The 27,058-nt window shown below is 41.6% G+C and overlaps 1 protein-coding gene across 3 annotated transcripts in view; it reads right to left on the bottom strand.

The window, feature by feature from the left end:
- MAP3K5 (mitogen-activated protein kinase kinase kinase 5) overlaps positions 1–27,058 on the bottom strand; it is a 270,104-nt gene that overhangs the window by 126,248 nt on the left and 116,798 nt on the right. For all 3 annotated transcript variants that reach the window (XM_077289289.1, XM_077289290.1, XM_077289291.1), the window contains exons 4-7: positions 21,466–21,659; positions 13,150–13,318; positions 11,341–11,447; positions 4,278–4,448 (exon numbers count right to left, since the gene is read on the bottom strand). In XM_077289289.1, coding sequence (XP_077145404.1) covers positions 4,278–4,448; positions 11,341–11,447; positions 13,150–13,318; positions 21,466–21,659 — 641 coding nt within the window. The remainder of the gene's footprint in view (positions 1–4,277; positions 4,449–11,340; positions 11,448–13,149; positions 13,319–21,465; positions 21,660–27,058) is intronic.

Below are 27,058 nucleotides of genomic sequence, written 5' to 3'. Positions count from 1 at the left end.
CATTGACTTGCATTGGGTCTCGTGTTCCGGTCCGGAACCCGACTTTACAGCAGAATCGGCCGATTTCACGCGATCCGACTTTCGAGAAGGTCGGGTTTCACAAAACCCAACTCGACCCTAAAAAAGCTAAAGTCGCTCAACCCTACTAGTGACAACTAAAGATAGCACTGTTTATTAGCCCCATAGACAATAAGGCCTCTTTCACACGTCAGTGTCTCCGGTACGTGAGGTGACAGTTTCCTCACGTACCGAAGACACTGACACACGTAGACACATTAAAATCAATGCATCTGTGCAGATGTCATTGATTTTTTGCGGACCGTGTCTCCGTGTGCCAAACACGGAGACATGTCAGTGTTCGTGGGAGCGCACGTATTACACGGACCCATTAAAGTCAATGGGTCCGTGTAAAACACGGACCACACACGGACCTTCTCCGTGTGCAGTCCGTGTGGCGTGCAGGAGACAGTGCTACAGTAAGCGCTGTCCCCCCCACATGGTGCTGAAGCCGCGATTCATATCTTCTGTGCAGCAGCGTTTGCTGCATAGAAGATATGAATAATAGTGTTTAAAAGAAAGATCTATCTGTCCGCCGCCCTCCCACCCCCTGTGCGCCCCCCCCCCCCGCTGTTTTGAAAATACTCACCCGCGTCCCTTGTTGGCTGTCACTGCTTCCTGGTCTGGCCGCCCCTTCTACTGTATGCGGTCACGTGGGGCCGCCGATTAGAGTCATGAATATGTGGCTCCACCTCCCATAGGGGTGGAGCCGCCTATTCATGACTGTAAATGAGCGGCCCCACGTGACCGCATACAGTAGAAGGCGCGGCCAGACCAGGAAGCATCGACAGCCAACGAGGGACGCGGGTGAGTATTTTCAGAACAGCGGGGGGGGGCGCACAGGGGGTGGGAGGGCGGCAGACAGATAGATCTTTCTTACTATTATTCATATCTTCTATGCAGCAAACGCTGCTGCACAGAAGATATGAATCGCGGCTTCAGCACGATGCAGTGTACCACACGCGTGGGTACCACACGCTCCGTGTGGTACCCACTCGGCACACGGGCGGCACACGTGTGCCGCACGTATGGCCTACGTGAGCTCACGGGCACATGGACACATGGACACGGATAACTCCGGTACCGATTTTTTCCGGTACCGGAATTATCTGGACGTGTGGGACAGCCCTAAGGTGAAGTTCCCACAATTAATTATTTTGGGGTTTTTGACGCTGCATAATTTTGTTTCACTAAAAACATGGCTACTTACATTTCCAGTAAAGTGGATGTGATTTATAGAAAACTCAGGCCCAGTGATATTATTAGATGCACAATAAACTGACTTGAGGTGATTTTTTTTTTTTTTTAAATGTGCAACATGTCAATTTCTTTTGTGGGTACGTCGAGTTATAGCGGCAGATTCTTCCCATAGAATTGCATTGGATGCAGGAAAAAAGGAACAGGTGTTTTTAGTGTGTCTTCACTGCAGTAACGTGTTAAAAACACACATATATATATGTGTATATACACACACACTTAAATGTCGCTGTCAAACTCTGACAGTGACATTAGCAGCGCGCTGGTATGGGGGCTGAGTCATTCTGTGTGCCCAGCTGCATGCCTGTGATATGATTGTGGGTCACTGATGTATTGCTATGCCAGCCAAGGGTCTGTTGGAGACCTCCCTACTTGTCATTATGGAGCTCCCTTGAAACCCTACCTGTGGCTGGGCTTCAAAGGAGACAGTGATTTTCACTACATACAGGAATACTGTGATATTTCTGTATACAGCACTAGCAATCAGATGATCGCAAGTTCAAGTCCCCAAAGGGAACTAACAAGTACAGTGAAAAGTAAATAACAGTTTTAAAAAATAAATAAAGTTCAAATCATTTTCCCTCCACTAAAAATGAAAATAAATAATAATAATAAAAAAATACACATATATGGAATGGCTGTGTTTAGAAAAGTCTGATCTTTGAAAATATTAAAAAATAATTAACCAGATTGGCAAACACTGAAATTGGGAAAAAAATTATACACCAAAATTACATTTTTATTGTTGCAATAGCACAAAAAATGCTGTAACAAGTAATCAAAAGGTCATCTCTACACCCCAAAATGGTACCAATACAAAATGTCTAACCCCACAAACAATGAGTCCTCACATAGCGTCATCGACCAAACAATGAAAACTTTACTCTCGGAAAATGGCATCACAACCCGGTAAAAAAAATAAAAAATAAAAAAAACAAGTTTCTGATTTTTTTCCACCACTAAAACAATAAAAAAACCTGACATGTTTGGTATCAACGCAATTGTACTGAGTAGAATCATATTGCAAGGTCATTTTTAACACAAAATGTACACCGCAAAAACAATTCCCAGAAAACAATGTCAAAATAGCAGTAAAAGGACTGCTGTCATTCCAAAGTTCAATGTGTCCAGCAAAAAACAAGCCCTCTTCGCCTATGTGGACAAGAAATTTAAAAAAAAAAAAAAAAGGTTATGGCTCTGGGAAGAAAGAGCGGAAAAAAATGAAAAGTAAAAAAAAAACAGAAATTTGCCATATTGGGAAGGGGTTAAAAAAAATGCTCAAATAACATGTTAAAAGGAACCTGACAGCTGATAAATGCAGCCCGATCCACAGGCAGCATGTATCAGATTGTGACTACATGGTTTCACCTATGTATAACTCTGAAATGCTTCGGCAGAGAATGACATACTTTAATAGCTGCCTGCCTGAACTGCAGGCAAGAATACTTGGGCAGGCGAGTCCCTGGCGATTTCTCCCCACCCGCTGTCACTGACTGACAGGTCTCTCCCTGCATGCCTTTATAGTGAGAGACTGGTCACTCCTGGGCAACTATGCTTTTCTCTGAAGTGCCACAGAGATTTCAGAGTTATACATGGCTGAAATCATGCAGCCAGAGTCTTAGGGTGCCGTCACACTAGCAGAATTTGGTCAGTATTTTACATCAGTATTTGTTATACAAAACCAGGAGAGGAACAAACAGAGGAAAAGTATAATAGAAACATATGCACCACTTCTGCATTTATCACCCACTCCTGGTTTTGTCTTACAAATACTGATGTAAAATACTGACCAAATACTGCTAGTGTGATGGCAGCCTTATACTGCCTGTGGATCGGGCGGCATGTACCAGCTGTCTGAATTCTACAGATTTTATTGGAACCATTTTTATAACCATGCTTGCTGCAGATTTAATAGACTGGAAAGTATTGATATTGTATTATTTCTGTGTTATTGGATATATTGAAGTTTTTAAGCAATATATTGCTTCCTTCTCCTAAGTCAATGCTGCCACAGACCTACATTGGAAAATGAAAGCCAATAAATTAATAAAACATGAGTATTCACAGATATTAAATATGTATAAACCACAGGCTTTTCAAGACTGTGATTAATACAGCTTGGAATATGATTGCACGCTTACATTTCTAAATCCACTGCTGCATTTGTCATCTATTGTCTCCTTGTTGAGTAAGACCACCATTATTTTAAGCTGAAAATGCAGTGTACCAGAAATTAAAGAAAGAAAGGAGGGGGGAGAGGGAAGGGTTGGAGCTTGACACGCCGAGACATGCATCTGTAAGCCGTTGCAAATAAATGTAGCTGGTGGGTGCCGTACCTGCTGGTGATTTCACCTGAAGTAGAAAAAAAGGAAGGGAATATCCAGCACATCCATCCAGTGTAAGTAAAATATCCATAATTTATTAGAACATTTTAAAAGGGATTAAAAGAAGAGAGAGGCCCTCTCTGCCTGACGCGTTTGTCGCACCACGGCACCCTTAGTCAAGGGCGCCATGGTGCGCCAGAAACACGTCAGGCAGAGAGGGCCTCTCTCTCTCTTCTTTTAATCCCTTTTAAAATGTTCTAATAAATTTTGGATATTTTACTTACACTGGATGGATGTGCTGGATATTCCCTTCCTTTTTTTGTACCAGAAATTAGATGTTGTGTGCCATACATATATTACATACAAAAATACCACAACTGATGTAGTAACATTTGCAGGCTGTGTTCACATTACACTGTGTAGTGTAATACATTATCTAAGATTGAAAATGTATTTCTAGAACATTTGTCAACTGTCAGGAACAATTGTTTTGAAGATAAGCATACAATATCCTTTTCCTGTAGTAACATATGCTTAATATTATCCCAAAAGTCAGCTGGAAGCATTGTCATGTCACACCCAGCTGAAATATTTATTTAAACTTAAGCAGGCAGACTATAGACTTTATTGCACACTGACCAGTATGTGCCTTTGTCTCGGCTCTCCTCATCAGTGAAATTGGAATCCAGAAACGTATCTTTGTAGATTCTTCCCACCAAACAGTACACATCAGAGGCAACTTGGTCTTCATGCTGCACCATTGGTAACATTATCTCCAGAGCTTTTTCCCTATCCCCAGGGTGTCTCCTCCTAAACAAAAAACGAAATCACAAAAAGAATTACATCCACAAAACATTGTATTTAAAATTGACCACACTGTAACACAAAATACAGAAGGATAAATCCCCTTCCCTGAAGCTTATTTGACATGCCATATAGGATTGGTTGTAAAATGTTTAAAGAAAGAGGGATAAAAACAGAAAGCAAGCAACACATACAAGAAACAAACCCCTGGTGGAATTCACAAACCCAAGCTAACTTGGAGAATTTCCACCAAAAATATAAAAATTGTCTATTTATTAGTTGATACGAAGTGAGAGCAACCGCCGATGTTTGGTCTTTATTGACTTAGGGTACATGCGCACAATGTCTTTTTTTTTTTTTTTTTTAAGGTGGATTCTGCATGGAACCCATCTGAAAAGTAAAGAAAATATACACATAGTGGATGGGAGACATGTATCACAGAGGTGGTTATCCTCTGTGTACAAGAGCATTACTCCAAGTTTATATCACATAGTACTAAGAGGGGTTAATCGGCCATGACAGGTTGATTGTGAGCAGCTGAAGAGTTGGGTGGGAAGGCTGTTCTCCATATCTCCACCCCTAGGTGTGGAATTGGATCACATTGTAAAATGAGACCTGTGTCTCACACATGTCTATGTGTGGAAATGTGCAGACTTCCAGGATTGTGTGCCTTTGCTAAAGGGCTAAGAAGCTGGACTATCCCAAGCGAACGAACCCGCACTATTGTACGGACTTTACGTTTCACTTTGTGCTGGACAAGGGCTGCATTTAAATTTTTCTGTGGTGCGGTTTATGAGGAATGAAATAAATCAGCCGGACACACACAGTGCCTTGGAGAAGTATTCATATCCTGTGAACTTTAATGGCATTTTATGTGATATACTGTAGCGCAAGGGGTAGTGGAACCACTGTGCCATGGACCGAGGAGAGCTTGGAGGGGTGTGACTAGGCAAGCCCCTGAATCTTCACTAGAGCCCCTAATGGTGTGGTAAGACTTGGCTCTAGATGGACGCAAGGTGCTGCTCCAGGACAGACCTCAGATACATGGCAGCTGACACCCAAAGGGGTAGGAAGCTTGAACGTCCAGGAATGGATGGCACAGCAGGTGCTAGACAGTTACTGGCACAATTGGTTGGCAAACAGGTGAACACGGCAGGTACTGGCAGGCACAGCTGGTATACAGTAAGGTATAGCACCTGATGGCAAGCATGGCTGGTTTACAAGAACAGGGGACCTGACAACTAGCAAGCGTACAGACAAAACTGACAGAACATGTTGCTCAGGCACCTCCCAATAGGTGGAGGTGCCTATTAATAAGTGTATCCCAGGTATTGGCTGGGGACACTTTAGAACAATGCATAGTATCTCTCCAAGAGGCCGGGTCTGCGCGCACACGCCCTGAGCACATTGTTCGGGGATCTGCCAGATGTCCGCAGACCCCTGGAGACCACAGCAGAAAAAGGAAGTGCGGGTCGCGGACCGGAGCGGTGGTTTTCTAAATATTTTAAAAATATAAATCTGGCAATACAGAAACATGAATCAGGTGGGCACATCTCCAGGAAGTTTTTGCTTATATCCAGTCAGGTCCATATTTATTTTCATCTTTATGCCCAACTCATGTACCATCTAACCAATTATTCATTTGTTTGCATTGGGTGCACACATGCATGGCTATCCTATATTTATACAATAGCCTCTACCTAGCTTACTGATGTATATCCACAGAGACAGCACAGCACACATTACTCCTATTATCTAGTCATCTACATTGTTGTAATTTTGAAACAGTTACACGTGCATCTCACAAAATTAGAATATCATCAAAAAGTGATTTATTTAAGTTCTTCAATACAAAAAGTGAAACTCATATTAGATAGATTACTGTTTGTAATGACTCTATTTCAAGTGTTTATTTCTGTTAATGTTGATTATTATGACTTACAGCCAATGAAAGCCCAAAAGTCATTATCTCAGTAAATTAGCATACTTATAACACCAGCTTGAAAAATGATTTTAAAATCCGAAATGTACCTACTGAAATGTATGTTCAGTAAATACACTCAATACTTGGTCGGGGCTCCTTTTGCATCAATTACTGCATCAATATGGCGTGGCATGGAGGCAATCAGCCTGTGGCACTGCTGAGCTGTTATGGAAGCCCAGGTTGCTTTGATAGCAGCTTACAGCTCGTCTGCATTGTTGGGTCTGGTGTTTCTCATCTTCCTCTTACAATACCCCATGGATTCTCTATGGAATTAAAGACGGGTGAGTTTGCTGGCCAATCAAGCACAGTGATAATGTTGTTTTTAAACCAGGTATTAATACTTTTGGCAGTGTGGAAAGATGCCAAGTCCTGCTGGAGAATTAAATTTTGATCTCCAAAAAGGTTGTTGGCAGATGGCAGCATGAAGTGCTCTAAAATTTCCTGGTAGATGGCTGCCCTGACTTTGGTCTTGATAAAACACAGTGAACCTACACCAGCAGATGATGTGATTCCCCAAACCATCACTGATTATGGAAACTTCACACTAGACCTCAAGCAGCTTGGACTGTGTGCCTCTCCACTCTTCCTCCAGACACTGGGACCTTGATTTCCAAATGAAATGCAAAATTTACTTTCATCTGAAAACATAACCTTGGACCACTGAGCCAAAGTCCAGTTCTTTTTCTCCTTGGCCCAGGTAAGACTTCTGGCGTTGTCTTTGGGTCATATGCGTGGCTTGACACAAGGAATGAGACACTTGCATATCCTGGATACCTCTGTGTGTAGTGGCTCTTGAAGCAATGACTGCAGCAGCAGTCCACTCCTTGTGAATCTCCCCCAAATTTTTGAATGGCCTTTTCTTAACAATTCTTTCAAGGCTGCGGTTATCCCGGTTGATCATGCACCTTTTTCCACTCAACTTTCCATTAATATACTTGGATACAGCACTCTGAACAGCAAGCTTCTTTAGCAATGACCTTTTGCTTTTTACCCTCCTTGTTGAGTGTGTCAATGATTGCCTTCTGGACATTTTTCAACTCAGCAGTCTTCCCATGATTGTGAAGCCTACTGAAACAGACCAACGGGTGCATTTTAAATACTTAGGAAGCCTTTAAAGGTGTTTTTTGGTAATTATTCTAATTTACTGAGATAATGAATCTTGGGTTTTCATTGGCTGTAAGCCATAATCATCAACATTAACAAATGAACACTTGAAATAGATCACTCTGTAATGACTATATAATATATGAGTTTTACTTTTTTGTGTTGAAAAATTGGAATAAATTAACTTTTTGATTATATTCTAATTTTGTGAAACACCTGTATATATTGAATATCCAAAAAAGAAGAAACCACTTGAAACAATATTCTCTCAAAATACATTTTAAAATTCAAATAAATCTTTTATTTAAACACCAAACAAGGACAATACACAAAAAAAGGAGATAAAAAACAAGAGGGGCAGGTCAATATGCATAATATTGATACATCACTCCCTGACGAAGCAATGTGTGAAACGCGCGTTGGAGTGTGAGGCGGCGGGATTACCTTACCTAACATGACCACTGGTTAGTATGCACTATGCACTTTTTGGAATCGTTTTTTGCGGAGGAATTTTGAGGATACATGGCATTTATGCAATTACTGGCAACATAGCATTATGTGTTTTCCTCTTCCCCATTTATTCACCCATTTGATTCTTATATTTTTCCAGTGATCACTATTGTTTAAACCGTACTATTCAGACTTGCTGTACCAATATTATGCATATTGACCTGCCCCTCTTGTTTTTAATTTCCTTTTTTTGTGTATTGTCCTTGTTTGGTGTTTAAATAAAAGATTTATTGAATTTTAAAATATGTTTTGAGAGAATATTGTTTCAAGTGGTTTCTTCTTTTTTTGGATATTCATATGTATCTACTTGAAATTTATTTATAAAAAATGTAGGGTATATATTTTCTCCTAATTTGTTGGATTAACCTGTATATATTGGGCTGGCACATTATACTGGTTTATACACATGGTTTCACATACATCATATTATTAGTTTTACTGTATGTGTGGATCATATATACCCAGCAGCTTTTCTCCATACCTTTTGCAGCATACCAACACAGTATTTTTTATTTGATGATTTTGTCTATACTTTAATATGCGACTCCTTTTATTAATTACACCTTTTGTTTGTTTAATAAAGTGTTACCTTTTTTTCATTATACCATCTTTTGACCTATTTTTTTCGGTTTTCTCACGCTTGGTGTTTCTTTGCAAACTAGCTCTAGTTCAGTGAGATTGGATGGAGAGCGTTCGTTAACAGAAATTTTCAAGTCTTCTCAATGGCATTTATGTCTGGAATTGAATGGGCTATTTAAACATATGAATATGCTTTTATCTAAACCATTTTATTTTATCTATGGCAGTAAGTTTAGGGTTGTTGTCCTGCTGGAAGGTAAACCTATAAGTAAGTCTCAAGTCTTTTGCAGCCTCTTAAGATTTTCCTCCAGGATTGCCCTGTATTTAGCGCAATCCATCCACCCATAAAATCTGACCAGATTCCTGTCCTGCTGAAGAAAAGCATCCCCACAGCATGATGCTTCCACCACTATGTTTGAAAGTAGGAATGTTGTTTTCAATGTGATGTGCAGTGTTCATTTTTCACCACAGAGAGTTTTGCGTTTAGCCCAAAAAGTTCTGTCTTGGTCTCACCTTCTTCTACTTGGCATTTAGGGGACACTGCTATCATATGTAAGACGGTGCTCTTGTCAGCTGGAGTTTTCAAAAAGTTCAAAAGCTATGCAAGTGTCTAATAGACATTGTGTGCACATGCCCGTTTTACAAAAGAACCGGACAACACTAAATGCAGTGAGTTTTCAGTTTTGAAATAAGAAATTGATGGTGAAAATCTTTTTTGCAACATGTTTTAGAGACATTAATATACTAAAGCTAGTAACCAATACGATTGTACTTCCTTTTACCATATAAGCAAAAATGCCTACCATAAAAGAGAAGCATTCATATCATGAAAACCTAAGTACCAAACTGTTCTAGGGCCGGTTTCAAAGTTTAGTTTCTATTCTCATACTTTGTGCTGGATCCATTTTTGTTCCGTGCTTCATTTTTTACAATACTTGTTGCATCCATTTTATCGTGCAGGAAAAGAGATAATCTTCGCTTCTCCTAACAATTAAACAATAAAATACAAGACACCCGTGTGCCATACGTTTTTTCCCCCCACCAAGTCATTAACTTCCTAAGAATCCAGGACTTTTTTTTATCCTTCATTTTTTCCTCCTGTTCCTTTTTTTATTTTTCCGTCGACATAGCTGTTTGATGTCATTTTTTTGCAGGACAATATTGTAATTTTAAATTATTAATTTTATTATACAACATCTTGGAAGATGGGTCAATAATTCCTAGTGCTGAAAAAAAAAAAAATGCAATTCTGACATTCTTTTTATATTTTTTTTTATGGTGTTCATTATGTAGTAAAAAAACAAAAGACCCAGCAACATGATTATCCAGGTCAAGTAAGTTTTTATTTTCACCTTGACGTAGTTGTATGGAGGATTGCTTTTTACACCTAGAGTGGACAATTTTTGAGTACAAACGAGATTTTGATCACTCTGTTGCATTTTTTTTTTTTTTTTTTTGGGGGGGGGGGGGGGCGTGCCCTGTACAAGAAAATGGCAATTCTGGAGTTCCTTTTTTGATTTTTGGTGTTAAATAATTTTATATATTAATATGTCTGACTTGTTTGACATGATGATACCAAATATGTCTATTTTTTCAATTTTTTTATTTTTGAAAAAAAAAATAGGGGAGTTCTAAACCTTTAGAAATATATATATATTTTTAAACTTTTTAAAACATTTTTTCATTTCCTTGGACTTTCTGGGGTACTTTAACCTGTGATCATTTGATATTACATACTGATATACCACAGTGTTGCAGTTTAAAGCGAAATCGCAGGATTCAGCAGGCCTCCAAATGCCATTGTAACCAGTTGGTGGGGAAGAGGGTTGTGATGGGAGACTGGTCACATCGGCAATGATGCCATTTATAGAGATTGACAGCGGAATTTATATTTTTAAATTACAGTAATCAGTCACTGCAGTTACAGGCAGATGCTGGCTATGCAATTCTCAGTTCCTGAGTTGGCTTTACACTTTCTGTAACAACCAATGGCATACATTTTCATCTTAGATTGCGAAGGAATAAATGTACATTGGCAAGTTTTACCTGCAGCACATAGGACATAAGTATTTTTTCCATTTGTGTAAAACTGGTCCACAAAAAAATAAAAAAGGATGCGTGAACATGCACATTTATTATAACGAGTCCGTGATATATCTACAAAACTAACACACAGTAAGGCTATGTGCACACGTCAGGATTTTGTCAGGATTTTGTCAGGATTTTGTCAGGCTTTTTCCTCAGGTTTTGTAGCCAAAACCAGGAGTGGAACAATTAGAGGAAAAGTATAATAGAAACATATGCACCACTTCTGCATTTATCACCCACTCCTGGTTTTGGCTACAAAACCTGAGGAAAAAGCCTGACAAAATCCTGACGTGTGCACATAGCCTAAATGTACCTAAAAACTTTTTAGTGAAATAGACATAAGTTTACAAATATAAAGCCAAATTTACATTTTACATGACATGTATTGTGCTGTAATGGAATTGTTAAATGTACTTATAAAAATACATATGGCTTCCATAAATCCAACACAGGCACACTTATAGAAGCTCTGCACCATTTGTTATAGTTAATTCTCCTTTATACAGTACAATTGTGAAACAGATCAACATTTAAGAATTAATCAATGTACAATTGGGATGAACTAAAAAGGAATCAAAAAAGTAACACTTATTGCTTCTAACTATGCAAAAGTCATCAGAAAATTATTCTCACCTGTTCAGGGCAAATGCGTAATGAAACTTCACATGGAGATGGGAGGACAAATCAAAGGTTGGCAGTCTTTCTAGCGTCTCCACTAGCTTTACAATGGAATCATAATCCTTTCCATGTGAGCCATTCAGAAGAGAGGGGAAAAATAAATGCAATTACATAACGGTGACAGGCTAGTTTATATTGCTGCAAACATATGATCACAGTGCGTGTATACACACACACGATCCACAAATAATACCCGGTTGGACACCTAACATTTTAAAGGGAATCTGTCACCCCATTTTTGGCCTATAAGTTGCGGCCATCGCCATCAGGGACTTATCTACAGCATTCTGTAATGCTGTAGATAAGCCCCTGATGGAACCTGAAAGATAAGAAAAACAAGTTAGATTATACTCACCTGGGGGGCGGTCCGGTCCGATGGGCGTCACAGGTCCGGGTCCTCCCATTTTCATACGATGTCGTCCTCTTTGCTTCCTGTCGCGGCTCCTGCACAGGCGTACTTTGTCTGCCCTGTTGAGGGCAGAGCAAAGTGCTGCAGTGCGCAGGTGCCGGGCCCCTCTGACCTTTCCGGGTGCCTGCGCACAGCAGTACTTTGCTCTGCCCTCAGCAGGGCAAACAAAGTACGCCTGCGCTGGAGCCACGTCAGGAAGCAAAGAAGAGGGCGTCATCGTATGAAGATGGGAGGCGCCGGACCAGGGGTGAGTATAATCTAACTTGCTTTTCCTATCTTTCAGGTTACATCGAGAGCTTATCTACAGCATTACAGAATGCTGTAGATAAGCCCCTGATGGCAGTAGCAGCAGCTTATATGCCAAAAATGGGGTGACAGATTCCCTTTAAGTTGATCTTTTCTTTGGAGTGGTCTAAATGGCTCCTTAAGTAAAAGGATTTGGAGACTAGAATTCTATACTGCATCAAGCAGTTTTCACATTGCGTCTAACCTTCAAGTTTCACAACTCTATCAGGAGTTCCTTCATAACCATGTTTTTTGGAACCCATGATGAAGCATTTGAGTACAATGAGGCAAATGAAATCCAGAGTCTACAACTTTGGACTCCATTTGGCTTTCTTAATGGCAGTGTTCATCTTTGTAAGGCCAGGATCACACTTGCGAGTTCAATGCGAGCAACTTGCGCATTGAACTGGCAAGTGTGACCCTGGCCTAACAGGGATACAACAGCGTAATCTGGTAAATTGCAGACTAGGGAATCCACTTGCCTCATTCTACTTAATAGCTCTGTCAGGCCTGTCTCACACGTCCAGATAATTCCGGTACCGGAGTTATCTGTGTCCGTGTGCTCACGTGGCACATCAGTGTGGCACACGTGCGGCAGCCGTGTGCCGACTGGGGACCACACGGACCGTGCAGGAGACAGCGCTAGAGTTAAGCGCTGTCCCCCCTGCGTGTGGTGCTGAAGCCGGTATTCATTCCTTCTCCCCAGCAGCGTTCGCTGTAGAGAAGGAATGAAAAATCAAGGTTTTGGGGGTTTTTTTGTGTTAAAAATAAAGTTCGTGGTCACCTCCCGCCTCCCACCCCCTGTGCGCCCGCCCGCTTGCATTAAAATACTCACCCAGCTCCCGCGATGTCTCCTCTCAGCGCCGGCAGCTTGTCCTGTGTGAGCGGTCACGTGGTGCCGCTCATTACAGTGATGAATATGCGGCTCCACCTCCAATATTCACCCCCAACAGAGTCACGAGCATAAACACAATGTGAACCCAGGTTTAACACACAAGGCAGTGTCAGTAAAATTTAGTTACACACATAATTAAAGCACAAAACCACATTTAACAATAAGCTTTCAGTACCTGAATGTCCCGATATGACAAGAGTAAATTTATAATGATATCTGGAGACAAAACTTCAATGTTATCTACACGATGTCGTATCCTTGTCAGCTCAGCCGCCAACTCCTTTCCAGTGTATTTGTTGCGTGCATGCCTAATGTCATTGAGGATGGCTTCTCGGAAGTATTGGCTACAATAACAGAAAAACAAACAAATGAGTTTTTTTTTTTATGTTCCTGCTGAAAGTAAATACAGTACTAAAAAAAAGGTGTGAAGTCAACCTTATGGAAACTAAGAGTCCAATCTTTTTGAACGGATTTTTTTTTTTAATGTTGCTGATTTTTGCAGGGTTTTATTGTTGCAGAATTTCTGCTTAATTTGCACCCTTATTAAATAAATTAGGATACTTGCGTTTTTCATTGCGCTTTTTTACATGCATTTTTAGCACGTTTTTATGCAGTTTTTGCCTCTTTTGGTTTGTCACAATTTAAATAAAGCAACTTTGTATTTGGCTTTTCACCATACTGGCATATAAAAAATGTAACAAAAAGCAATCAAAATAATAATAAAAAACTATAAATCTGGTATCTATGTAATTCTACTGACTATGAACAAATTGGTCTTATCACTTACACGCAAAAAAACAAACAAAAAAACAACAAAACTAAATTGGTGGTTTTTCGGCATCTGAAAATTCTGATTAAGCCCTTAAAGGGAAGGTGCCATCAAAAAATTTTTTTTTACAACGACTGAGAAAACGTAAAGTATTAATGTTTACATTTTCTTAAAAAATATTATCATTTGTTTATAATTTAGTAAAATATGAAAAATAATTTTAAAAGGTTTGGCATTTCCACTTTTAAACACTAGGGGGAGCAGCTACTGAAATTTAATAATAACCTAGTGTACAACTGGCTCATATTACTGCACTGCAGTAATTATGGGCGGAGTCTGCTGACGTGTGTGATGTCTCCTCTCCTCCCCTTCTGGGTGTTTGCTAAGGGATAAGAGACGATGATATTCAGGAACACAGTGAGAGGACATTTTGTTGGTGACTGCAAAGTTATGACAAGTAGACAGTCACAGAGGATCGCAGGCAGCAAGGATTCTGGGAGATATATGGTGGAGGGAGCAGGGTGACAGCAGCACAGAGTATTTCAGGAGAGCACTGTGCTTGTCTATGGGGGGCACCATGTTCGGTGCGCGGAGCAGCCAGGGATTTTACATAGAGCGCTGTCTTTTATACACATGGATGGGCCATCTGCTTGTCCGCTCCTCAGAAATCCAGGAAACATTTCTGCGGATTGATGACTTGCTCTGATCCAGACTTTGCATGCAAACACCCCATTCCCCTCCTCAGATCCTGTCTTCTCCATCCTGTCCTGGAGATGTGTGAAAGTGAGACGTCAGGCGAAGTACGGGGTGACGCTGGGAAGGAAATGTAGCCATATAGTAACGATAAAAATGAGACCCCTCTCTTCAGCTGCCTCACCAGCCCTCCCCTGACTGCACCTAACTGGAGGTCATGCTGCCCCCTCTATTACCCCAGACCCGTGTGCAGGTGCTCAGCCAGAACCACCCTAGAATGAGTCCCCTTTCTGAAGATAATACTGCCATAGTGTTCTCACATAATACCGCCATACAGATCACACATAATACTGTCCTATAGTTCTCACATAATACCATCATATAGATCGCAAATAACGACACCATAGTGTTCTCACATAATACCGCCATATAGATCACACATAATACCGCCATATACTTCTCACATAATACCGCCATATAGATCACACATAATACCGCCATATACTTCTCACATAATACCGCCATATAGATCACACATAACAGGGGGGAGAGGAGTGCATAGGAGAGGATTAGATACACAGCTCAGCAGTCAGTATCACACAGGACAGTATTGGATACACAGCTCAGTCAGTATCACACAGGATAGGATTAGATACACGGCTCAGCAGTCAGGATCACACAGGGGAGGATTAGATACACGTCTCAGCAAAGTATCACACAGGGTAGGATTAGATACACGGCTCAGCACAGTAACACAAAATAGGATTAGATACACGACTCAGCACAGTATCACACAGGAGAGGATTAGATACACGTCTCAGCACAGTATCACACAGGGTAGGATTAGATAGACGGCTCAGCACAGTATCACACAGGGTAGGATTAGATACACTGCTCAGCACAGTATCACACAGGGTAGGATTAGATACACTGCTCAGCACAGTATCACACAGGGTAGGATTAGATACATGGCTCTGCAGACAGTATCACACAGGAGAGGATTAGATACACGTCTCAGCACAGTATCACACAGGGTAGGATTAGATACACGGCTCAGCACAGTAACACAAAATAGGATTAGATACACGACTCAGCACAGTATCACACAGGAGAGGATTAGATACACGTCTCAGCACAGTATCACACAGGGTAGGTTTAGATAGACGGCTCAGCACAGTATCACACAGGGTAGGATTAGATACACTGCTCAGCACAGTATCACACAGGGTAGGATTAGATACATGGCTCTGCAGACAGTATCACACAGGAGAGGATTAGATACACGTCTCAGCACAGTATCACACAGGGTAGGATTAGATACATGGCTCAGCAGACAGCATCACACAAGTAGGATTAGATACACGTCTCAGCACAGTATCAGACAGGAGAGGGTTAGATACACGGCTCAGTCAGCATCACACAGGAGAGGATTAGATATATGTCTCAGCACAGTATCACACAGGGTAGGATTAGATACATGGCTCAGCACAGTATCACACAGGGTAGGATTAGATACACGGCTCTGCACAGTAACACACATGGGAGGAGATACACTGCTCAGAGTCAGCATCACAAAGGATAGGATTAGATTACCTCTCCCCCTCCCCCGCCGATATTACTTCACTGCTGCCAGCGCTGCTCCTTTCTCCCTCCTGTGCCGTCCTTGGTCTCCTCCTCCTCCTATAACCGCAGGGCTCCTGCGATTATACTGAGAAACTGGAGCTCACAACACACTGTGAGCTCCAGAAAGATGGCGCCGATCTCCTGCCTCTGCTGTGGTGTGGACGGCTCAGGGGGCGTGGCCAGATCACAGCAGGGAGCAGCTCAATGTAAAGTATAGGGTCGAACGCCGACCGCAGTCTCCTATGCCCAGGGCTGCCGTATTTGCAGAGAAGTGTCGTGCAGCTACACTTACACTCCTGCAAAGCAAAATGGCGGCGTCCAGTGGCTGAAAAAATAATTAATAATAAAAAAATGTTAAAGATAAAAAATGTAAACTTGCATTAAAAATAATTGTTTATATAAACAATTATTTTTAATACAAAAAATAAAATGCGGCACCTTCCCTTTAATGATTGAAGCTTTTTTCGGTTTTGCGTTTTCGTTTTTTTTTCCTCCCCTTCTTTCCAGAGCCATAACTTTTTTATTTTTCCGTCAATATGGCCATGTGAGAGCTTATTTTTTTGCAGGACGAGTTGCACTTTTGAACGATACCATTGGTTTTACCATTTTGTGTAACAAAAAATGGGAAACAACATTCCAAGTGCGGTAAAATTGCAAAAAAAAAGTGCAATCCCACACATGTTTTTTGTTTGGCTTTTTGCTAGGTTCACAAAATGCTAAAACTGACCTGCCATTATGATTCTCCAGGTCAATACGAGTTCATAAAGGCACAGATGATTGGCCTTGGGGAGACCAAAACATCCAACACCGCGGAGACACCATCACGTGTTTCTCAACGCAGTGATCCAGAACACTGCCCCCATCCGTTATGGGAAATATGCAAATGCACGTAGAGTAGCTGCGGAGACACCATCACGTGTTTCTCAACGCAAGCAGTGAATAGCCAGGCCTTTCCCCGGGAAGGAACAACCACAACAGCTGTCTGTGGATGGATACCATGCTTGGCATAGGTGGTTTTCCTGTATTGGATGTTTTCCTTTATTGGATGCTGCCCTTCCCGTGGTTGTTCCTTCCCGGGGAAAGGCCTGGCTATTCACTGCTTGCGTTGAGAAACACGTGATGGTGTCTCCGCAGCTACTCTACATGCAATACGAGTTCATAGACACCAAACATGTCTAGATTCTTTTGTATCTAAGTGATTCCACATTTTGCTAAACAAAAAAAAATTGCGCCATTTTCCGATACCCGTACTTCTCCATTTTTTTGTGAACTCGGGTTTGGTGATAGCTTATTTTTTGCATGCCGAGCTGACGTTTTTAATGATACCATTTTCGTGCAGATACGATTTTTTGATCACCCGTTATTGCATTTTAATGCAATGTCGAGGTGACCCAAAAAAAAATGTAGTTCTGGCGTTTTGATTTTTTTTTTCTAGCTACGCCGTTTAACAATCAGGTTAATCCTTTTTTTTTTTATTGATAGATCAGGCGATTCTGAAAGCGGCGATGCCAAATATGTCTATGTTTAATTTTATTGTTTTATTTTGAATGGGGCAAAAGTGGGGTGATTTGAACATTTTTTGTTCTTCATATTGTTAAAACCTTTTTTTTAAACTTTTGGCATGCATCAATAGCCTCCATGGGAGGCTAGAAGCTGGCATAGCCTGATTGGCTCTGCTCTCTGCTACATAGGGGCGATGCTCAGATCGCCTCTATGTAGTAGAGTTACAGCCTTGCTATTAGCGCCGACAACAGGGTGGCGCTCACAGCAATCCGACATCAACAACCATAGAGGTCACTAGGAGACCTCTGGTTGTCATGCCGACACACCAATGATGTGACGGGAATCACCGGTATTTAACTAGTTAATAGCCGCGGGCGGATCGCGATTCCACCCACGGCTATTGCGGGCACATGTCAGCTGTTCAAAACGGCTGACGTATCTCGGCTTTGAGGTGGGCTCACCGCTGGAGCCCACATTAAAGCGGGGGTACTGACATCGGACCTACTATCACGTCCAATGTCAGTAAGGGGTTAAAAAGCGATTAAAAAATGTTGTGTACCCAAAAATGGTACAAAAAAAAATCTCCATCTCATCAAGCAAAAAAAGTTCTCATATAGCTTTGTTTACCAAAAAAAATGAAAAAAAAAGTTACAATTCAGAACATGGCGACGAAAAAAACTTTTTTTTTAAATTAAAAAAACATTTTTACTGTGTGATAGCTGCAAAACATAAAAAATATAAATAAGGTATCGTCTTAATCGCACCAACCCAAAGAATAAAGCAATCTTGGCACTTATACATCAAAACTATAAATACCCACTGCCAAACCGGTCATGCAGAAGGATGTTGCAGGCAGAAGTTTGATTTACTTGGAGTTATATTCTGTTGTTTAAGTGTTCCCTTTATTTTTTTGAGCAGTGTATATAGTTTAAAATGCGAAATCTGGTGATAAGTTCACTTAAATAGTGTGTTATAGATAGTGAAAATGATCTAGCACAAAAAAAAGGCGCTAGATTCTTGTACTATTTCTAAGCACCAAAAATAATTTTCTAAAAAAATAGTAGTTTATTGAACTCCTAATATTTTGTGAAAACTAATGTTGTTTTTCACTTAGAATTTCTAACTCTTACGTTGCAGTTACAAAAATTTCTTTTTCAAGAAACTGATCATTGTTTTATTTTTTTCTTTCATAAATTAAAAGTACACATGAAAATAAGAAACTTTGTAATATAACTCAGAAATCTGATTCTTTCTCCTCCTGGACTGAACATTCATTCTCAAAATTCTCAATTCACAGGTAAAATCTATCTTCAGTGAGAACAAATTTTCCTATTTCTGCGATAGGAGATGATAGATAGTTTTTGCTCATAAAGTTCTGTGGAGAACTGTAACTTAACTGTTGTTTCAAGAGAACTTGCAGCAGTATGTCTGGTCTGCCTCTAGATTTCCAGTCTTCCTCCACCAACTGTCAATTATCTCAGTAATGACAAATCTGTCTAAACTGAATGCAGTTTTTAGGCTATGTGCATACGTTGCTGAATTTCCTCGGCAATTCCGCAACTCCCTGCCTCGGGTATACTGCATGTGGAATTGGCATGCGTTTTCCCGCTAAACACTAGCGTTTTGCAAGCGTAATGCTAGCGTTTTCCAAGCAAACTGTAAGGGCTGGTGGGACTCCAAAGGTGAACACACTGGACAGCGAACCCCCCTAGGGCGAGTAGACCTGGTGGACCACTCCCTGTACAGGGAGCATTAGGGACAGGCCCAGGGGAGACTACTGCCACGGCAGCTGGTACCCAGGGACAGGGAGTCGAAAAAGGAGCGGGGACACGGAAAGGCAGGAGGGGTGAATGACACGGAATGAACACGGGAACACGGAGAAGAAGGAGAAACTAACAGGCAGGGAAGATGGGGTAACGGGAATAAAGTCAGGCTGGAGCGACGAGGTAACAGGAACATGGACAGGTGGGAATGACGGGACCACGGACAGGCTGGAACGAAGAGGTAACAGGAACATGGACAGGCAGGAATGACGGGACCACGGACAGGCTGGAATGACGGAATGACGGGACCACGGACAGGCTGGAGACACAAGAAGGCAGGAACTGGAAGAGAGCAAAATAGAAGGACAAGGTAACGGAAAAAGGGCAGAGAAACCGGGAAGCACGGATCACGGAGCAGAGCAAAGGCTGAGCAGAGAAACGTGGAGCCTAATCACTTGAAAGATACAAATGACAGTCAGGCACTGTCATGAGAAAGAGGCGGGCAGATAAACAGTGCGGGGAGTTACCTTCCGGGTCGGGGTCCTCCAAGATCATAGAGGAGGCTGGAAGGAGCGGCCCAGATCAAGACGGGAAGTGTGGCCGCTGAAGTGAGTGCGCACGCACGCGCATCCGACGGGGAGCAGAAGCCGGCCACTCGAGCAGAGCAGCAGACGCCGAAGGACGAGCAGGAGTGTGCCAGGACGCCGCGGACAGGTGAGTATAGCGGAAGTTGGGGGAAGACGGCGACGGCGGCGTGACACAATCTGTAGCATCCCTTGGAAAAATGATTGACAGGTTGGTCACACTTGTCAAACATAGTGTTTGACAAGTGTGACCAACTTTTTACTATTGATGCTGCCTATGCAATAGTAAAAAGATATGTTAAAAATAATAATGAAAAAAAATGGGAGCTGCCGGGAGCATTGCTAAGGCCTGGGCTGAATCCAGGGGCCGCCAGAAGGTGAGTATATAACTATTTTTTACTTTAATTCTTTTTTTAGGGCCTGGAGGAGAGTCTCTTCTCCTCCACCCTGGGTACCATCTGCACATGATCCGCTTACTTTGCACATGGTGGGCATAGCTCCATTCAGGAAGTAAGCAAATCAATGCATTCCTATGTGTGCGGAATGGCCGCGATTTCGCACAAAGAATGAGCATGCTGCGTATTTCTCCGCGATGCGATTCCGCTGCGGAAAAATATGCAGCATTAGCACAGCATTGCAGAATCCCGTTGAATTCAATGGGTTGTGTTGTGTATGCGTTTTCGGGGAGAAAAAAAGAGGCAAAAACGCATACAATCTGCAACGTGTGCACATATGAAACACAAAACAAGGAGTATATAGATCCAAATCATCATTTTAAAAACCAGAACAAATTTTATTAGATAAATTACACAATGACAAATGTGTAATGAGCAATCTGCATTTCACACGGGGCCGCCGGGAGAAATGCAGATTGCTCCCCTCTGAATTCATTAATGGGTAAGCGTGCAATGTTAATTATTGATATGTTGTAACGGTGGGCTGTGGACCCTGTGCTCTGTATAGGGCACGGGAGATTGTGTATTTTACACTGCCTGTGACAGTGTCCCAGCTAATACTTTTTTTCGATTTTTTGCACCATCACCCATGTCTGGGATGTATTTTGTAGTATGCATCTGATCCGGCTACCTCTAAGTCTCCCTCTTGATACCTCTGCTTTATTGTGTACTGGATATGTTAATAATAATTGCATTTTAACATTTGTCATTGTGTAACTTATCTAATAAAATTTGTTCTGGTTTTTAAAATGATGATTTGGATCTATATACTCCTTGTTTTGTGTTTCATATCTAATTGGAGTTGTCCTTTGTATTGGACCCATTTGGGGTGTCCAGGGAGCGTGATTTACCCTCAGCAACGAGTTTATTTGGTGGCTCATGGTTATATTTACAAACGTGTGCACATAGCCTTATACATGAATTGAAAGTGAAGGATCGCTCCAGGAGGAGAAAGAAGCCGATTTCTCTTATAAGATATATTACAATGTTGACTGTTTTCATATTTACTAGTATTATGTATAATAAAAATAAACAAAAAAAGCTACTCTTTAAACTCATTTTGGTTTATATTATTCCGCCATCCTTGTGTAAAGGCCTTACCATGAGCTGGATTGTGCCATCTTCAAGACCTGAATAAAGCGATCCACTAAGGGCAAACAAATAGGCCCAAGAAGCAACTCGAAGTTAGGCTGCATCAATTCCGTCAGTCCTTTCATGACGCTGCTTTCACAGCAGAACACTTTATTATGGGGTGTGATCATGTAAGGAACAAATGTGTAGCTAGCTGTGCAAGTCTACAAGAAAACAAATGTATAAGATGTTAGAAATACTTCTAAATGTAATTGAATGTTAATCTTTAATTAGATAACATGACTACACTCTTCACCATTAAAATTGCAACAAGAAGGAAAAATTGTGGAATTACGGAAAGCACAAAATGGATAAAACATTAATGACATGTAAAAAGTGACAAATGCAAACAGAATTTTCAAAACATCTCAATATATTCAGTACTGAATAGTAGCCCCATGTGCAGTAAAACACATACTTAAGTGCATTGGCTGATATCAATGAGGTTATTAATGGTTGTCTGAGGAATGTTCTGTTGCGCTGAATCCACTTGGGAGTGTAAATCATTAAGATCCGCAGCTTCATATGTAATTGCTGACCGATGACGTCCCAGATGTGCTCGATGAAAGACAAGTCCAGAGAGGCTGCCGAGTATGGTAGCACGTTTAGGCCATACAGGCTGCTCACAGTAGCGGTCGTGCCTTCAGAATTAAGTTTCATTGTTGAGTTTTTGTTGGGAGTACACAAATTCCATCTAGTGGCTTTATTTATTTATCAGCATTAGCTTTTTGTCCCTCTGCTCTTCCTGTCCCTTGCTCTGTAGTGGTGCATTTTGGGAAAAAGCTCATTACCTCACAGATTTCAGAGGACATCCGCCATTTTACTCCCTTTCATGATAGCATTGCTGGTAAGAAGGATTATGTGTTGTTTGCAGGCACCAGATACACAAGACTCTCTCCTGCATTAGTCAGTTGTATTTATAGGACTGGATAGCAGGCAGGTACAGCAGCACATGTTGTTTATAAACTGTTCAGCCATTTAGCTCATGTATTTCTGTGTCACCTGTATAGATGTAGTTATACCTTGTTATTTCACTGCTCCTAGTTTTACCGAATCTACAGTATTTACTAATGTTCAATACACTACACAGACTTCAGGATACAGTCTTCTTATTGGACTATGGTAGATTGGTTTAGCTGCCTGTCAGACTATGCACACACCTCAGGGGAATGAGTAGCGAGGACAGAACAGTGAAACAGCGGCTACCAAGCCAGTAGGATTCAGGACACTGACTGTACAAAGACTTGGTACAGCTGCTGCAATGTCTGCACAGCCAAGCATTGCCTTAAAGACACTATGTCCCAAAAATCTTCATACAGAACAAGATCTGTAGCTTTTATCTTCTTGAGGGCATCATCTATCACCAGAGATGTCGCCATTACCCATGCAAAAGCTGAAGCCGCCAAAATACAAGCAACCTTTGCTAACCAGAAAATGCAACTGAAGTTAGTGAAAGCATAGTTTGAAGCAACACTAGCAGAGTGAGAGAAGAGGACACAAATTGAGAAGGCAAGCCTGGATGCTGCCTTAGAAAGACTAGCATCAGAAAAGGAGGCTGCAGCTGCTCTAGCCGAAGCAGAGTCCCTAGAGGAAACGCAACTCCCTGAACTGCAAAGACAAAGAAGTATGACAAATCCGAAGCTTATACTGTATGATACATGACAACGTACATCACAGTACATTAACGAGCATCCCAATTCAAACTGCAATCCTGAGCCAGCACCAAAATGAGAACACAATATCTCCAGTAAGACAAACACGATCCAAGATGGGGCGTAGGTCCAGGACAGCTATAATGAGAGTAACAAGCAAGACAACTCTGCTAAGGACAACCAGGTAACCGAAGCAGATCACCTTGTGGCATTTCTTTTGTCACAAACAAGCAGTAAGACACCAGCTGGTGGCACTCAAGAGGACACTAAAAGGTATTAACACACTTCACATCATTACCACGGTGACTCACCACCAGTATACCCTGCTGCCAACTGGATAATGGACATTGCCAAGTTCTTTACATGGAGTGAACTTGTCGCCAAAGGGCTCTTAAAGTTCATTAACAATGCAGAAGTCCATAGGACCTGGAAAGTTTCTTTCCAAAATGTTACTAGAGACTTTGACCTCTTAGGCTACTGTCACACTAGCGTCGTACGACGCACGACGAATTGCGTCGTTGCAACGTACCGACGCAAGCAGTGAAAGCGCCGCACAACGGGGGCAGCGGATGCTGTTTTTCAACGCATCCGCTGCCCCATTGTGAGGTGCAGGGAGGCGGGGGCGGAGTTCCAGCCGCGCATGCTCAGTCGGAAATGCTGCACACGACGCACCAAAAAACGTTACATGCAACGTTTTTTGGTGCCGATGGTCCGACGCAACCTTCGCACGACAGTTGCGACGTGTGGCAATGCGTCGCTAATGTCAGTCTATGGAGAAAAAACGCATCCTGCAAGCAATTTTGCAGGATGCGTTTTTTATCCACAACGACGCATTGCGACGTGCAGTGCACGACGCTAGTGTGAAAGTAGCCTTAGTCAAATGTCTGGGAGAAGAGTCAGGCAGACACACAGCAACGATCAGAGACATCAATATAAACCACCCTGAGACTGGCCTCAAAATGATCTTGGATAGGCTGGATGAGCAGCAGAGGTAATAGAAAGAGCCTTATTCAAATGAATTGACAACTTTCCTAAAATATCTTACAAAGGCCTTCAGAAACTCAGAGAACTAAGTGACCTGCTAATGGAAGTCAAGGTTGCTAAATGTGAAGAAGACTTGCAGGGGACTCGCATTCCTTGACACTGCCAGAGGTGTAAAACCTATAGTCCAAAAATTGCCCTATAATCTGCAGAAGAGGTGACTCACACATGGTTTCACTTACAAATATAAATAAAGTGTTTCATTCTCTTTTGAATTTGTGCATCAACAAGCAAGGATCACAAACGACCTTAGCTTTGACTTTACACTATCATGCCACGCTGGCACCAGCTTGCAATGCACACAAGGGATCTGTGGCAGTACATAAGACTAATGTTTCTTCTCCAGGTTCTGTTCACAGGTCTGTTGGCCATTGACAACAACACAGCGCTACATCCTGGTTCAACTCCATGGAGTACACAAAACATTCAGACATTGAGCATGGCGGGGAGGAAGGGAACACTGCTACAACTACACCAGGGATCACTTCACAATGTACAGAAGTTTTCAAAGGGTCAATAGACAGTAGGTCATACTCCAGAATCTGACTTAACCCTGCTGTTCTGTTCGCATTTACTATACACTAGTTCTGTTCGGGTCACTATGACCCGGCTTATTAAACCTTGATTTTAGACACTCTAACTCATTTTTTTTTATAACTTTTTGCTTACTAGACTGTTTGTGAACATGATTGGTAGTAAAAAAAAGAAAAATGAAACAGAAATTATTTTTTTTTTGGTTTATTCAGAAAAAAACAGATCAATGAGAAAAACGAAAATAGAAAACTACACATATTTTGTAAAAAAAAAAAAAATCAAATCAAACATTTTGTGATAAAAAATTAAAGATAATAAACATTACAATGTGAATATACTTACATATGATCAGATAAATTTACGATTTCTTGCATGCAAGACAATACACATGTTGTTTGCATATAAATGCTTTACAGCTATAACATGTTATACTTGTCTTGTTGTCACAAGATGAAGGGCAATAGCTGCATCTTTTTCTTTTGATGCCAGAAGAGGCCATGGGGGTAGAAGAGCTTGTGGAGGTCATGGCTTCACTGTCCTGGGCATGTTGACGGACGCTTTGTACCAGGGCTGCCGCTGCTTCTGTTCTTGGTGTAACATTTCTGTTCTCAATATAAGGTTGAACCAGTGACTTCCCAAGTTCTTCGATAAATAGTCTTCTTTTATGGAGTTTGTTGGCGTTCCAATTGGGATTTATTTCCCTCCACAAGACAAAAGAATTATAGGCTGACAAATCCAGGATATTGAAAAAGATAATCATTGGCCACCGATTTGATTTTCTATTGCATGAATATGAAAGATGCTGCCTGGAACAGAGATCCTGGAACAGAGGTCTGTACACAGCTGCTTTTCAAAGAAACCGAAAGGTAAAATGTCTGTGCTAGCATATGTACTGATAAAAAATCAGAGAAGATAAGAACCCACCCTTCTGTACACAAGCAGATAAGCCAGGAAGACAGACTTAGGGTACCTTCACACTGGTCGATTCTGCTACGATTACGACGCATTTGCGTCATATTCGACATCGCAGTACGAGCTCGTAGCCAGCGGTCACACTCTACGATGTTAACGCTTTTTCTGACGTAGTTGCGATGTGAACGTCACGCGTCGCAATCGTACGCTACCCTTCACACCGCCATAGTCCTACGACTCCGAGCGTGACGTATTACCAGCATGGGCGTGCTAAAACGTCACGCCCAATCAGGAGACAGGTATGCGGAAGCCCAACCCACGTAGTCGCATTACGAGCTCGTATGACCGCCGTCACATACTACGATTTCGACCGCCACAGCGGGACATTTACGACGAAAGAAAGTTCTGCTCTTTCTTTCACATCGTACGATGCTGGGCTGCGTCGCAAATCGTAACGCCATGTCACACTTTGCAACCTCGGAACGAGGACGGATAAACGTCACAAATCGAACGCTCGTTCAGACTTTGATTGCACAGTGTGAAGGGGCCCTTACTTAGCAAAAAAAAATATTTGCAACACTTTACAGCTCAGCTTTACAAAACAAAACATGTTAGACAGCGCGTTCTGAGCAGTCCATTCTGCGCATAATATACACGTGTAGTGCACACCTAGTGATCTCTCCAGATGCACTCTACATTTTAGAATAGACTGTGCACCAAAAATAATCAATATAAAGCCATTTTTATGGTGCGCAGATCTCAATGCATACCCCCGGTAAAGCGCGTGTACGACCCCATTGAAATAATTTAGGAAATAAATCAATTGATATACAATAGTAGATGCAATAAATAGACCCAACTGAGGTTATAACTCCTTTATTTCACTGAAAATATGGCCTCACAGCTGTTAAAAACGATGCCGGGTCACTATGACCCGAACAGAACTAGTGTAACTTTTTTCGTGTAGCAAAAAGTAAACGAAAAAAAAAAAATATATATATACTCATATGTAGGTCCCCCCAAATGAGGAAAAGTCAAGGAGTCTCAAGTTTTAGAGACTTACAGAAAAAAATCTACAGGGCCGCAAAAAGTCTGTTCGGGTCACTATGACCCGAACAGAACAGCAGGGTTAACAGAGTCTACCCCGTAGGGCCAAAGCTACAAAACTATACGCCATCTTGGATGATCAAAATAACAGATCCTTGGCTAGATCAACGTTCTTTAACCTATTCAATATTAAAGGGCCAAGCACTCCCTACTCATTAAAAACATGTTCAGGTATTGTGACAACAGCAGGCAGGAAGGCTACCGATTTCTAAATTGAGTCCTTAGATGGGCACTTCAGCCTACCACTACCTACAATCATTGAATGTAACCAAATTCCTAACAACAGATCTGAAAGTCCTACTCCAAATGTGGCAATC

This window comes from Ranitomeya variabilis, chromosome 2, assembly GCF_051348905.1.
Source record: "Ranitomeya variabilis isolate aRanVar5 chromosome 2, aRanVar5.hap1, whole genome shotgun sequence".
Taxonomy (NCBI): Eukaryota; Metazoa; Chordata; class Amphibia; order Anura; family Dendrobatidae; genus Ranitomeya; species Ranitomeya variabilis.
Note: the sequence above shows the minus strand (reverse complement) of the source record. Positions and strands in the feature narration are given on the sequence as shown.